The sequence below is a fragment of the Pangasianodon hypophthalmus genome, chromosome 7 (assembly GCF_027358585.1).
Source record: "Pangasianodon hypophthalmus isolate fPanHyp1 chromosome 7, fPanHyp1.pri, whole genome shotgun sequence".
Taxonomy (NCBI): domain Eukaryota; kingdom Metazoa; phylum Chordata; class Actinopteri; order Siluriformes; family Pangasiidae; genus Pangasianodon; species Pangasianodon hypophthalmus.
In genome coordinates, this window is record NC_069716.1 from 17,677,296 (window position 1) to 17,692,992 (window position 15,697).

The following is a 15,697-nucleotide window of genomic DNA, read 5'->3' on the forward strand; positions in this document are numbered from 1 at the left end:
TAATTCTAATTAGCTTGTGTTGCAGTGAATATTGAACATTGGTGTTTATTTTTAGTACATAATGTACAGTTCAAAGCTTATCAGTCACATCATAACTGGCTAAAATGTTACTATGAAAACAAACTAATAGGTCTGGTGACCCTCCATGGTAATTGGGCAGTATTTATGCTTTATAAGCATAGTGCTAGTAAAATGGATTATTCCTGCTTGCAGACACTGAGCACTTATAACCTTCACTGATATATTCAGTCCGTCTGCTTTGATTTAATGCCGATTACCCAGCCTACCCCACTGCCTCTGAGCTCTGATTGGTCCGCTCCTGTGCTAATCCCAGACAGCTTATTGTATTTGTAAAACGTGAGACACAAAGAGCACATTTGTTCCATTTGCTGGAAGGCTCTGTCTGGTGCTGCATGTAGAGGATGCTCCTCATAGCTGAAAATCAACTCATCTCCTGCTTGCACTCCAATCTGTGTCAGACCGCAGCATCATAGAGCAGCAACGGGCAATTAGGTCTGTGTGGAAGCTTGTGGGAGCTTTGTCCTCAGCTGAAGGTTAAACACAAAGGAGATACATTCCAGTGGCAGGGTGAAAAGGAGAAGACAAGCAGGCATCTCAGTTTGGATAGCTGGCAAAAGAGCAATTGAGGTGACAGACACGTGTTTGGGATAGCAGCAGAGGGGCTGATATGATTCCCCATGCAGAGAAGATAACCAGAGGGCTTTGGATTTATCAGTGATTTTGGGTTTGTGTTCATTTGTGTGTCCCTGTGCCAGAACTAACAGCCCTTAATGACATTACACAGCCAGAATGCCTTCATATGAAGGTAAGTGCAAGTTAAACATGTGGGATTTAAGTCTGTCAGTTATTTGATTTTTTTTCTTTGGAAATGTATTATTTGTATTAATTATAGAATTAAGCATTCTAATAATTTGTATTGTTAAATAATAATTCTCCACAATTTTCACAAAAAGCACAACAATATAATAAAATAACTACATTGTTAAAGATAGTAGACTTGATTAAAAAAAAGATTGTAAATTTAAGAGGAATCAAAAGGAATTACTTATATATAACATGTTAAAGAAAGTATTTATGGCTCGCATACAAATTAATAAAACATTAAATTGAAATATACAAATATAAACTTATACATATAAATTGAAAAAAATTTAAACATAATCCACACCATAATCCACAATCCAATGTTCATTAAGATATTTAATGTACTAATAAATGTTGTTGCCTTTGTGCAGACGCAGGGCCACACACTGGCTTTGTAATTTCTGAATTATCGTTCAGTTTAAAACTTCATTACCAAGGGCTGCATGGCACAAGATCACCTGCAGGCATAGTTAAATATTGTTGCATAAGTCAGTTGGCACTTTGTCATTTATGTTTCTGGACAACTTGATTTACATTTCAAAGTGACCATCAGTGAAGGATTGTCATTCCTTGTGCCAAGTTTAATCTTACACTGGAATCCAATACGTCTTTAAATAAGTACTGTTTAATAGGTGTGAGTCAAGTGTAGTCATCAATAAATCAATTTAGCATAATTATCTGCTGACTGTTAACTTCTGGTAACACGTGAAATGGCTTAATGTGTGAGTACTGAATGATGTATGTTTTTGTGATATATAACTTGGGAAATGCAATCCTTGTTTACATTCTACCAGCATGAGGTAAACTGATGTTCATAGGTAGGCTGTTGTGAGTGTATACAGATGAAATGTTGAGAGAATGTGAGATTTTGTGATGTTGTGACACATTATTGGGTCGCTACTGCCAGACTAGACAGCACTTCCTCTCTAAGACCAGAAAAATGGTAAGCTGCTTGAACCCTGCTGTTGCTGATGTCCTCTATAACAGCTGCCCAAGCTTTTGTGTGCAGGTGTAGCCCACCGTAACCATATACCTTCCCTTTGTGAAACTGAATCATGCCAGTTGAATTAATAGCTTAGGTTGGGAATGATCTGACATAAAACAGTCACACTGTGACCTGTAGATTTTATGGTTTGCATTAGTGCATTATACATTTATTTAAATTATTATCTGCACCAAAAAAGCTATACTCTACAAAAGCAGTAGATCACTATTAAGGAACACTTCTTTATAAGGAATACAGCTACCTCTGTGTTTCAGCCACAGATCCTGTGTGTTTTATCCAGCTCCAAAGTGAACTTTTTTCTGAACGTAGAGTTCCTTGAATAGCATTCCAGTAAACTGCTCACTGTTTTGTCTCATTCACAGAACATAGAGTGAAGCAGAGACTTTATTTATGTCACATGGACAAATCCCAAACGTCTTGAAGGACAAGCCATTAACCTGATTATTTATCCCTGCTGTGCTGAAAAATATTGTACAGAACACAGAACTATGTGTACTCTGACCTCTGAATAGAATTTCTTTTAAATTGCAAATGTCTTATATTTATTTTGATCCCTATGTGAGGGCCCAATTCATTGTTCTTCATGTGCTTTTTTTTAAATTAAAACTATGGGGAAAAAACTTTTTGAAAACGGTTCTGTACCTCCTGTACCACCATGTCCATTTTTTAAAAATAACTTATTATTAGTATTTTAAATGGAAATACTATGTAGATACTATGTACTATGTAGATTTTCACTGTGCTACATCAAACACACTGCAGGTAAAATTCACATTATGGTCACACAAGTCCTCAGCAATTTGTGCACTTGCAAGATCATACTAATACCCACTAATACCCAACTTTTTAATAGGTCAGAAACAGAGTGATGATATTTGTGTAATTTGATAGCCTCCCTGGATACAGATACAAATTCACTTGGTCCAGTTTCCTGTGAGCTCCAGGGTTTGGTGTGTCTTTGTGGCCATTGTGCAAAAGGAGTATGGACAAATATGACCTGTTTTTCCCAGCCTGTGGCTCTAGAACAACCGTGCTTGTCTCCTGTGTCATTGTACTCAAGCAGATTCCAGTTTCGCCCAAGTGGGTGTGTTAGTGGGAAAATATAAAAGAAGAATGGCATGGAAGCCACTCTTTAGTGGACAGAGGCTTCTCTGTCCTCAGGTAAACCTATCCTTTCGGGGGTCCCCCAGCGATCAGGAGCGACAGGGCTTCATCGGTTTAGGGTAGTGATGGTTTCCTACACCTCTAATCAGAGATCCTTTTCTTACTGTGTACTCCAAAGAACAATGAAAGGAATCCTGTTGGACTTGTTGGTTGATATTCTAGTTTTGGTTGCCTGTAGACATGGTGAAAGTGAACTTTTAATGTGTTTCATTCCATAGTATCTGTTTCAATACAGAGTGAAATATCAAGAATGTGCTCTGTGTATCTGAGTTATTCAAAACAATTTAAGGACAAAAAAAAAACTCTTTAAAGGTGAAACTCCTAAAAAACATATGTTTCATGGAATTTTCCATGACTGTCCATATAGAATTCCAGGATAGTAAGAATTCCAGTGCCTAAAAGACAACACCGTCCTGCACAGTTTCCCTGTTCAAAGACACTTGATTTACCAATTAATTACTAGTTTTAGCATGTGTGTTACACCAGGGAAACTGTGCTGGACAAAAGCCCTCCTGAGTCAATAACCTTTGGAATAGGCCATTATGTTTTCTGGCAATGTTAAACTCGGTCAATCAGCTACATGTATCTCTAATAGTTTGACTCACTGGTGTGTTATCTCAGGTCATCATTAAGTGGTATTTCTCAGTTGGATAGAACAAATGTAGGGCATCATACAAAAATAATAATGGGATACTATACATAGTGCTGGTAGTACTCTATATTTGGCTATAACAGTCATGGTGCTATTCACATTATAATGTGAAGAACTGCACACAAATAGTATAATGCTGAGGTTTAATCCACCTACGGATGTACAAAAATATCTCTAGGTTTATCCCCTTATATGTATGTGATATTACATCAGGCTACTAAGTTGGCCTATTTGTCTCTACCAGGTGTTTGTGCTTCTCAGTAAATCCTAAAAAGAGAACAAATATTTCCTTTGAACCAGATTAACATGAGTGGCATTCCTGTGATCTTAAAGAGCTGAATAAAGCTTTTGAGCTGAATTCTGAGCACTAAGTAAACATGCTCCGCTTTTAGGAAATAACAATTTTGATGGTTAACCACTTAAACTCACAGGACCTGTTGGTGGGTGCGACTGACATTCCTCACTCTTGTAACCTCATACCTTTCCTATTAGTTTCACTGTGGTTACTGACTAATTCAAATTAGTTACTATACATCACTACTTAGGGGACTGATTGAAGCAGTTGAAATACATACATGAGGTGAATCTCAGCTGTTAGACTTTGTTATGCATTTGAGTTTTATGATGATTGATTGTGCAGGTACCACAAACCCTTAGCGTAAACAAGTGTGTTTCTAATACTGGCCATTATCCACCACTTAGTTTTCATATCAGCCTTGTATAGTCTTCTTATCAACTGTGTGTCTGTGCCTAAGGTATAATTATGCCCTTCTTTGGTAGCACAGTCCAGTAGTAAAGGGTTGTTGACAGTTCTGTTAAATTTAGATATGCAGCTGAATTTATCAGGCCCAGAGTGCTCCTTGGTGTATTTAGATTGGCAGTTTGTATTTAGATGGTGTTCATAGTATTCTAACAAAGCATTCATATATCATTATTTGTGTATTGTGACAAAGAGTACACAGAATTAATGTTTAACTACAAAAGTTTCCTAGCTGACATTACGCCTAGGTTTTTCATGCAAGTATGTAACAGGAACGTTTCTGATATAATATGCTAACCCTTGCAGAAAAGTCACATGAATTTCACATGTTAATAATCGCATGCTCCACATGTTAATTTTAAATGTGGGTTTTAGACACCGCACATGTTATATTTGCATATGTGGACTTTTTACATGTAGTTCATGTGTTTTTATTTTTCCATGTGATTTCTCACACAATTCATTTATTTTCACATGTGAACTTTTCTGTTTCTGACATGCTGTTTTTATTTTCACATTGTGATTTTCTCATATGATTATTTTTTCACATGTCAGGCATGATGGTTTCACTTTTCACATACATAATGTACATGGTCTCTATTTTTGTAGCACATAAAATTTATGGGCTTTATCATATCGTAATTAATAATTTTTTCATCAGTCAATCATTCATAAGTTTGGATGAGCCAAGTAGTTAATTGTGTTTAGCCTAATAATATTTCATATCAAATTTGATGCAGGAAAAATACTGTAATAATAATAATAATAATAATAATAATAATAATAATAATAATAATAATTTTTTTAAGTTAAAAAAAATAATACTCTCTTGAGCGTAAAAGCCCTCTCATGCACAACACTTACCAAATTTATAACTCTAGATCCACTTGCTACCAATTTTCTTCAATAAGAAATGTGTCATTAGTCATTTGATAGATAGATAGATAGATAGATAGATAGATAGATTTTTCTGGAAAAAATTTAATATAAAAGTCCTCTTATACACAACACTGTACTAGTACTAATACTAGTACTAATAATTATTAGCATTATTAATATAAGCATTATTTTCATCAATAACAAATCATTAGACAATCATTCCTGACTGTGAATGGGTCAAGTTGCTTGCTTTTAGATTAAGAATGTTTGATGATAGATAGATAGATAGATAGATAGATAGATAGATAGATAGATAGATAGATAGATTTTTTCTGGAAAAAATCTAATTTTCTCATTAATAAGTCCTCTTATATACAACACTGTACTAAAGATGATTATTTTTTATCAATAACAAGTCATTAGACAATCATTGATTACTTTGGATAGGTCAAGTAGTTGCTTATGTTTAGCCTAAGAGTGTTTATTGCTACTCATTTTTACACAGGAAAAAATGAAATAAGAATGTGTGGAATTTTAGGTTAGATAAACAGACAAACAAACAAACAAACAAACTTTATTTTCTTGAAAAAAATCTCTTCAATATAAAAACCCTCTCACGTCTAATATGTTTTAATCATTTATTTTAAAGAAAGAAAGAACACAGCGTACTGCTGTACTAAAGAGCATAGCAAAACCTGCATATAGGTACTATTTCAGCATGCTGTTTAGTAGGCTTCTCTCTAGTACGCATTCCTGCGTGCTGTGTACTGCGCCATGTCCGAGCGCGCGACAAGCCAAGCGCGCTGTTGGACATCTCTATGGCAACCAGGATCCTCTTCACGCCAATGAGAGCGCTCCTCAGTAGCGTTAAAGCCAGGCGGGGTCGCCATGCCTCCTCAGTGATGCGCGCTTCTGCTGCTCGGCAGGAAAACACGCGGGAGACTGAATACTAATCAGAGGAAGGATGGCTCGGAGAGCTGTAGTCGGTTAGCTGTTAGCTCCGGCAGCTGCACTTGTCCGGAAACGTGTTGAGCGCTACATCAGTGTCAGTACTGCGTCTTTTTAATCCTGATAAACAGAAGGATACGAGGCAGAAGTGTGTGTGTGTGTGTGTGTGTCTGACTGACTGGAGGACATGGACCTGTGGGGTTTCTCAGGTTCCGTTTGTTTGGCTCCACAGCTTGTTTAAGGTAGGTAAAATGAATCATGAAGATATTTCTGTAGCACATCTGGCTATGTCTGTGAACATGTCTGTGAATGAGACACACACACCATGTCAGTAGCACAGAAGAGTGAATTACGGACGCAGGACAATTAAACAGCGTATTGAGTTTATTCAGCCTGGATGTTTGTAGTGATAAACTCCAGCAGGGGGTTGTTTAAACATTAACCAGCAAACAGTTGCTGAGCGACTGTCATTAATGTGTAACCGACCGTGTGGCTCATCCGGCTTGCTGCAGGTTCCAGGAGTCTATAAAGCTCGAGCATCAAACACGCACGAGGGGCATACTGTCCTGCAGCTGCGTGACGTCACGAGCCACCTGCACTCATGACGTCACGCAGGTGCAGGACGGTTTCACCCTCGTGCAGCTGCGTGACGTCACGAGCGAGCTGCACTGACAGCAGGCTTTCATGAATTTCATGAAAACATAAATGCTTATTGCACTCAAAACACAGCGTGGGGAAAAACACAGAAAACTGATAGCAAAAGTTAAAAGAGAAAAGCATTTTAATAGTCGATGACGTGAACCATGTTCTCCCTGTGACTGCATGGGTTTCCTTCAGTTCCTAGATTTCCTTCCCTCATAAAAGTGTCCCAGTGGATTGGCTACTCTAAATTGCCCTAGGTGTAAAAGTGTGTATATGTGTGTGTGTGTGTGTGTGTGTGTGTGTGATGGACTGGGTGATCCAGGGTGTATTCCTCCTGCCTCATGCCCACTGCTCCAGGGATAGGCTCCGGGTTCACCGCAACCCCAACCAGGATGCTGGCCAGCTGTTACTGAAGATAAAATGAATAAATAATGTGAACCTGTGGCTGCCAGAGTGCTCTAACACTGTTTAAATTCATAATCTGCTAATCCATACAAAACCAGTGTAAGACCTTTGTTTTTGTACTTAAATACCAGCATGCAAAATCTCTATTTATTGTTATCAAAGAAAAATTGCATTGTACTGAATATACAGTTTAGTAAATTCAATTGAGTGGTTTATTCCCACAGTGAGAATTAATAATGCAAAATGTGTTTACATTGAAAAAGTATATCTTAAAAAAAAAAACTTTCTAAAGTACAGAGCTGTAATTGCAGTGCTTTATTGGGAAGTTAAAAAGTGAAGTGTAAAAGGAGACACAATGTGTGATTCACTGACAAAGTGCAAATCCGGATAAACAATAGCAGATGTTTTAGAGGAACATGTGAAGTTGAATTAGTCATGCAACACAAATGAGGCTTTTTCAGGAAACAGTGTTTAAACATGGTTTTTATTGCAACCATCAGTATATTTGATAACAGGGTTAATATTTATTAATCCCCATAATCATGTTGGATAGCATCTAACATGTGTTTTTTGACCTTGTCGCTTTTTGAGCAACCAAGAGAAACGAAGGTTCTTCATGTTTCATGTCTGCATGTCTGTTTTTGGAAAGAGGCAAAGGTGTGTATCAGATCCTATCAGTATCAGTTTTAAGGGTTCGCCTGGCGTAACTCCGCAGCCATCTCTGGTATGAGAATATGAGTAATGTTAGCTTTGTGGGGCGGTTTTCTTTGGCTCAGGTTTGTGCTGACATCTTCAGTCACGGTGCATTTTCTGAGCTCCTGGGTGATGCTTTCCCTTCTGTTCAGTAGGTTTCCAGGTGACTGATCTCCTATGTAAATAGCTTTATTTCTTGTGCTACAAACTGCTTAATATGAGGTCATGCACCTTGTTATGAGGATCAATTCAAAATGGTAGTTTGCTGTACATGGTCATGGTTTTAGACATATTCATGACATACCTAAGGAGTATTATGTGTGCTTGTTTTTTTTCTCAACACTTTGTTGAACATTCCTCTGCAAACATTAAAGTTTAACTCAAATTTGTGTCAAATCCATGTTATATTGCACGTGTAATGAAGCATCATAAATTGGTTTGAAATCGTTTCAGCATGACATATTCATGACGCCGACTCCTTTGACTGAAGGTTGTTGCTTACATGATAAATGAGAACTGTCATCACAAACAAACCTTAGAAGCAAAAATAGAGTTCACGTCATAAATGTTACCAGAGCTGAACACGGTTTCACCTGAGGTTGTTTTTCAAATGTGAGCCCTTGACTTTGTTTGCTTTTTTCATATCTCTCGTTATGTTACGCACTTTTCCTGTTTGCTTCCTCTGAGGTTAAACAAGGAGATAATGTGATCAGAAACAGAAAAAAAACACATACATTTTTGGCTTATGGGAAACTCTAACTCTTCAGAGACAGTGATTGATTTTGGCTAACTTGCCAGTTAGCATTAGTGTTTTCAGCTCGTACACAGCATGTGGCATGCCGAGGCCCCAGCCGAGCTCAGATGTTTGTCCTCCTTCTGTGCACTTTAAGTGTTGTCAGTTTCCCTTCCTGAGGCACGGAGTAACTTTCAAGCCTCCAGACATGCATGTCTCCATCTGAAAATAGCTCAAACCGCAGGGCTTGAGCTCTGGAGCGGGGGCTTACTTTCTCCCCTCTTCTGCCTCCAGAAACGGGCAGCAGCCTACCAGTTTAACGCTGAAAATCTCAGAGTCCTCCTGCGCTGAAGGCTGAAGAGGAAGAAGGGGAAGTGGAGCTTGCTGCCTGGCGGCACAGATGTCTTTCAGCTCTAACACGTAACCTGGCTCGCTCTTAATGCCTGGTAAGGAGTGAGTCCTCTCTGCCTTTCATGCTGGGATACAGGTGAATTAGAGTGTTTAGAGGAGGCTCAAAGGATTCAAACAATCTTATCTTCATAAAACTCCTATTTATATTCTGTCATGGAATGGGAAAGAGCACTTCTTCATGAACAAGGTCTAATATTTCTCATATTTTGTATCACCACATATTTTTTACAACAACACATAATGATATTGTTAGTGTTGATAACAGGGCTTTAACCATTATTTGATTTTACTATGTGAAAATTTATTTTCCTTGTTTTGTGTATTTAAAAAAAATATATTCAGTACATTTTTAGCCAGAATAGTATTTTTAGATCAGGGCAGCCTGAGTGAATTAACACCATTAGGTTCTTTCTTTCTTTTGGTGACAGTCTTAGTTAAAAGGGTTACTTAGCCAGGGCAATCTTTAAAGTCTTGCTAATTAAATCATGTATGCTGAAAGCAGGGCTGCTTCTTGCTGTAAGTGGTATAAGCAGATGTTTAGGGCCCCAGGACCACCAAGAGGCCCCATGATTTTTATATGATATGCATATATGCAAAACAGATATGCAAAAAACAAACTTTGCTGTCATTTTGCGAAAATTTTTATGTATATGCAGTTAACGTAACTAAATTAGGTAACTAACGTAACTAATGTCAGAAGATTGCAAAGAAGTGGTGATCATTAAGTGGTCATATTTATCTGGAAATGAGAAACAAAAAGTAAAACGTAGAAGAGGCAAAATGGCTTCAAAACACTCGCAAGAAATTACTTTTAATTATTTGCATTTAGTCAATTTTTCTGCTTTCTTCCTTCCGCTTGTTGATTTAATTTGATTTTAAAATGGAAAAAGCTAGTGTCAAACTAGTTAGTTAGTTAAATAGTTAGTATCTAGAGTAAGAAGTGTTAGGCTAACACCTTTTAAGTTGCTAGCGTGTTGCTACTAGCTATGACAACAGTAATCTGTTGACTCATCCAAGATAAGGAAGCATTAATTCTGTTCATTCTTGAATATAAAACAATATGTTTGGTGAAGGCCCCCTGAATAAGTTGTCGCTTAGGGCTTCCACGTGTTCAGATAAGGTACAGTAGAAAGCAAGAGGAATCCAAATCTATCACGTGTTTAAGCCCTAGTCCACACTAACATGAATAATTTTGAAAATGCCATCATTACGTTTAGGCCACAGTAATATTTGCGGTGCATTTCCCAAAAGTTTCCCATCCACAATGAATTATACTGGGAACGTGCACTGGGGGCCATATTCAGAGTTGAGTTATGTGCGTGTATTGAGGATTTATTGAGATAGTATTCCACATATCAGTACTGAGAAGCCATAGGTCTTCTTCCCCTGTTCAGAGATTTGCGTGAGATTTGCGCACATGGGTGGGGTTTCTCTAAAACCGAGGCATGTCTCAGTTACATGCGATTCTCAACCTTGGACTTAAGCACATTTTTCTTGCACCACGACACAACCTAAAAAAGGCTGTATTTTTAAATTATTATTATTTTTATTGTTGTTGTGGTATTTGGTGTAATTGTTTCAACATAATTAGCCACAAGAAACTATCTAAACCATGTGACTTTACATGCAGTTATGCATATAGTATGTACACAGAGATCCTGTTTGCGCTTGGTTGTTTCATGTGTCTTGAGTATTGATATTAATCGACCACATAAACATGCAGGTTGAACTGTACCCTGATACATTTTTAAACAAATTTAAATTTGATGGCTCAAACCGTTTCAGGAGGTCAGATGTTATGCATCCAGCTCCCCAAGCCACATTCCCTCCCAAAACATTGCATAATAATGACGTGGTGCATAACTATTTAAGTTTTCACCTATAAGAACGTTAAAAACACTTGTCATAATTTCTAAAAATATAAAATCATAAAAAAGCATATTTTTTTTGTTTGGCAGCCATCTTTTGAATTGAACAATTTAAATGAACAGAACAGGAAGATGGTTGTCAAATGTAATGAGCTGATTTGCATGTAGTCAAAATATTTTCAGGAAACAGTCCATATACAAGGACATGATAAGATAGTATAAATGGTGTCAAAGATCTGGAAGCATGACAGGGTTTCTTTAAAGAATAGTGTTTGCTAGAAGAACAAAGACACTTTTTTTCAAAATTGTTTGAACGTGAGGTAATAATATTCCCCTATTCAGATTATATGCATTTTCATGTTAATATCTGAAATGTGTGTCTTAGTTCTGCAATTCAATCTGTATGTTCCACACTGAATAACCATGAGACCCTAAATATTTGACAAAAAATTTATTTACTGCCATTCATTTATTCATCTTCAATAAGCGAATTTATCTTGGCCAGCAGAGTTGTTGGATCCAGAATCTATTGGCAGGAATATGGCCTGGATTGGACGTCAATGCATTGCAGGGCACAATGCACACACACATGTTCACACACTCATCCACACATGGGGCGATTTGGAGTAGCCAGTCCACCTATCGGCGTGTTTTTGGGATATGGATGAAAAGTAGAGAACCCAGAGGAAACAGGCACAGGCGCAAGGAGAACTGATTATATTGACCTTATTTTGCATGGTTATTGGTAGCTACCCACCCAATATAATGTGAGCTATGGAGGCAAATCAACCCAAGTATAGAGAAAAATGGATGGGTTTAGTACTTAACAGTGTATAGTATTTTTCAAGGAGAGCTACTCTTAGATGCTAGCAACATGTTAGCCACAATCTCTGCTAGCCTGCTAGTTGGTGGGGAATGTGGAATGATGAGAAAACGCAAATGGATGGATCGCCTAAGTGGAAAAAATGAGCAGAATCTGCAGCTCACTGTATGGTCAATATACAGTCAGATCTGTAAATATATGGAAATTGAGAAGGTAATACTGTATGTAGTAATACTGCTGAGAAGAACATTCCTTACAGCCTGTAGCGATAAATGTTCACATACAAGAACCACAAGTGTATAAATGCACGCAATACAAAATTGACTTGAGGCTAACAGGTGCTAAGTTGCAGAGTATCATTCCACAAATAACGAGTAAGAAGAAAAGCACGCTCGGCAAAGTAGAAAGAAATGAGAGGTGGCTATCCCCACCTACACATCAGGTTACCTGTAACTCAGATTGTGGTCACAAACTATTAAGCCAGGGGTTCCCAAACTTTTTGAACTCCAAACCCTGACCACCCTACATTTTTTTAATTCCAGATTTACAATTGAGGACTTGTAAATCCATATTCAGTAAATGTTTTGGCATAATTTTGTGTTGGTTTTCTTGACTTCTGTTGTTCAGCTGAGCCAGAGTTACTGGATGTTTTTGAGGAACTAGTGGCAGAAATTTGTCCATTTTTATAGCTTATCTCCTACAATAATTCTGTATGTCTGGACACTGAAAAAGACTACAACAGCATGTACGCTTTTAATTTAAATATAGCTTGTTTAACACTCACTACCCCAATTGTAATTCAAGCGACCCCACATGGGGTCACGACACTTAGTTTGGGAACCTGTGTTAAGCAGATAGCTCCATGCCATGCTCATGCAGTCTGAAATGCACACGGTGAGAGTGAGAAAGGGAATGATGTATGCCGGTAGTTGTGTTTATGTCACTATGTCACCTTGTTAGAATATATCTGCATGTGGTATTCAGGGGTTACTCACCACACCTGGTCGTCAGAAGGGATGAAATTGAACAATAATATTAGCAATATAATTAATGAAGTAACTGACTTCCTGACTGCTGGTAAGCAATACGTACAGGACTGCTGGATATTCTTTGCATGCTGATCTCATGTTATGTCTCATTATTAACATAATAGCTCCCTAAACAAAGGTCAACTCTCCTCCAAAGGTCAAATTTCTAGTTATTAGTTAATTTTACTTCTAGTTAATAGACTGTTCTTAACCATGGGACTTCTGCTACCAGCCAAACAATTGTTTATTTAGTTTCCGCAAAGCACAGATCTGAAAGTGCCACTGTTCATGAATGTTAAGTGGTTTGTAGGTATTTCTTCTGGTGTACACTGTCTGCACTGGTGGTTCCATTTATTTCTTATGCACGCCACCATCCCAAGCTTTTCTCTCAGAGGTAAATAATGCCAAACTGCAATAACAGTAGATTAGTTCAATGTGATGCGTGAGCTGTGGAGCATTTTGGGATTTTGTTCTACTATGTAAATGCCACAGTAATACTTTGGCACTGTGCCAAGTATACACATTTTATTTATTAATTCCTTCCAAGAAATTAATGTTCCTTGTTTCTAATTTGGCAGAGCAGCAGAATCTGATGAGCTGAGTCACCCACCACACTCAGGCATGATGCATAAATTATTCCGACATTTCCATTTTCTAGTTGTTGGTGATTGAGTATGAGTTCAGCGGTAATGAATAAACACTCGTTATATGGTCAAATCCAAACCGCAGGTTCAACCACCTCATGACTCCCTCATTCTTGATGTTATTCTTGCACCTATGGCTGAGAGGTCTGGCTGTGAGGGGGGGGGGGGGGGGGGGGGGGGGGCTGAGAGTGATAGGTAGCAGACCCCATTACAGTCGAGGTGATGTGAAAGTGGAAGTGTAAATGAAATAGTTTTAGTCTTTCTTATTTCTAAAATCCATTATATCTGTTGGCTATATACACCATACCTGCAATAACCATAAATCATATCTGTAAAAATATACTAGGACATGCCCACCCTTAAGTTTCCTGACCCCCACCCAAGTATTGTCAGATCTGTGGGAAACATTGAATTGTGGAAGCATAACTAGTGTGACCTAAAAAGATTAAAGAAAGGCAGTGAAGTGGCACTAGAGACTGAAGCCTTCCTATAGCCAGTCATGTTTTAATCATGCTGTTATAACCATCAAATAAAGGTAGGTCCCTGTTAGAAACCTATGCTTGAAAATAATCATGTGCTCATATTAACTCTCACTATTTGATGATATAGCTTGAGCTTCTATTTCACATGCTCATGTGCTGCAGTGTGAACATACTTGAGCATGTGATAAAAATGTCACCCCAAGAAAGAATCCAGCATGCATAATTTCACCTGCTCTGAATGTCTTGCACATTTCAGAGAAGTGCTTGTTATGTGTAGAAATGTTTGCTTTGCTTACTGTACAGACACTTTGTGCTGTTGATTAGTTTGCTAAGTAGCACAGCAGCACATATCGCATATTCTTGTAAATTTAAAGCTCCTTGTTGTTGTCCTGTCCTTGGTCTGTGTAACCCCTGTATAAATGTAACTCCCCTTCTGTTATATATTTATGTGTAAATAATATAAATAAATACTTTTAAAAGTAGCACAGCAGCATAATCTTAAATCTAGAGGCAGTGGAATGATTGTTATTTTTTGCATTCTTCTGGGATCTGTTCTCAAGTGGCAGCTTTTCCCCTCTAACACGATACTTCACGACCACTTACATACCCAGTAATAAACTTCTGGATAATTTATTTGCTTAATAATGTTCCTCCACTTGCCAGAATCATTACTATGACAACAGTTACTTCAGAAGCACTTTTGTGTTTTGAACCAACTATGAGATGAAGCTGGCGATGTTCTGTTTATGAGGACAGGAGGACCTGCAATAACTTAAGTAGTTAAATAAGTGACTTTGCAGGTTCTCGGTAGGCTCCTTTAGATTCCCTAACCCTATTTATAAAGTTCCTTAAAAGACATCTTATCTGTGAGTGCTGCAATCAGCATTCACCATGGCCCAAACATAACTCAGTGTCGCGCCATGCTTTGAATTCCATACAGAAATAAATAACACTATCAGAGCCAAGCTTGACTTTTCTCAGAAGCTCTTGAACTCGGTGTGTGCGGCTGTGTGTGATTGAGGCAGATTGTTGAGCTGAGGGAGGCTCAGTGACTTACACTCAAGCTGTTTGAATGTTAAGTGGCTGTCTCTGAGATTCCGAGGCTCTCTACAGCGTTGGCTAGTCCCGCACAGCTCTTCACTAGCACCTGCCCGCTCTGCCAGCTGGACCTCTCAGCCCTGGCATGTATTCCCGCCTTTTCCTAGCCCAGCAGCCTAACAATGCCCAGCTGGAGTCTGGCTCTCACTTTCTCACCCAACCCTGCAGACACCAGTCATAGCGATATTTGCACAAAATCTGCTGCATCATGAGGGGAGGGTTTGCAGTCTCTATCTTAGGCAGCTGCATCAAGAGGCATATAGTTTGCATGGTCACTTAACCCCAACAGAGAGACCACAGACTGCCAGTCCACAAACACAACCATGCCTTATTTGGATATTTACAGCTTGTGTCCTGGATACCAATAGCATACTGATGAGCTTATATAGCACATTTAATAATTTAAAGCCTGTTGCTTAATTTAAAACTGAACAGAGCAAAATGTCACTTTTTCTTAGCTTCTTTATTAAAAATTTTTGTTATGTTTATATACAGTCAGAAAAAGGGTACAGTATGATACAGTACGATTTCCATTCTTAAGACAACTATTAGATGTTTGACAATATCACTGAATCT

The 15,697-nt window shown here is 38.1% G+C and overlaps 1 protein-coding gene across 18 annotated transcripts in view; it reads left to right on the top strand.

Moving 5' to 3' along the window:
* Positions 1–367: 367 nt before the first annotated feature.
* Positions 368–15,697, top strand: part of sorbs2b (sorbin and SH3 domain containing 2b) — a 50,041-nt gene continuing 34,711 nt past the window's right edge. For 4 of the 18 annotated variants that reach the window (XM_053235356.1, XM_053235357.1, XM_053235351.1 and 1 more), the window contains exons 1-2: positions 6,028–6,536; positions 9,062–9,213. In XM_053235356.1, coding sequence (XP_053091331.1) covers positions 9,207–9,213 — 7 coding nt within the window. In that variant the 5' untranslated portion in view covers positions 6,028–6,536; positions 9,062–9,206. The other 14 variants (XM_053235352.1, XM_053235350.1, XM_053235354.1 and 11 more) reach the window with 10 other exon arrangements.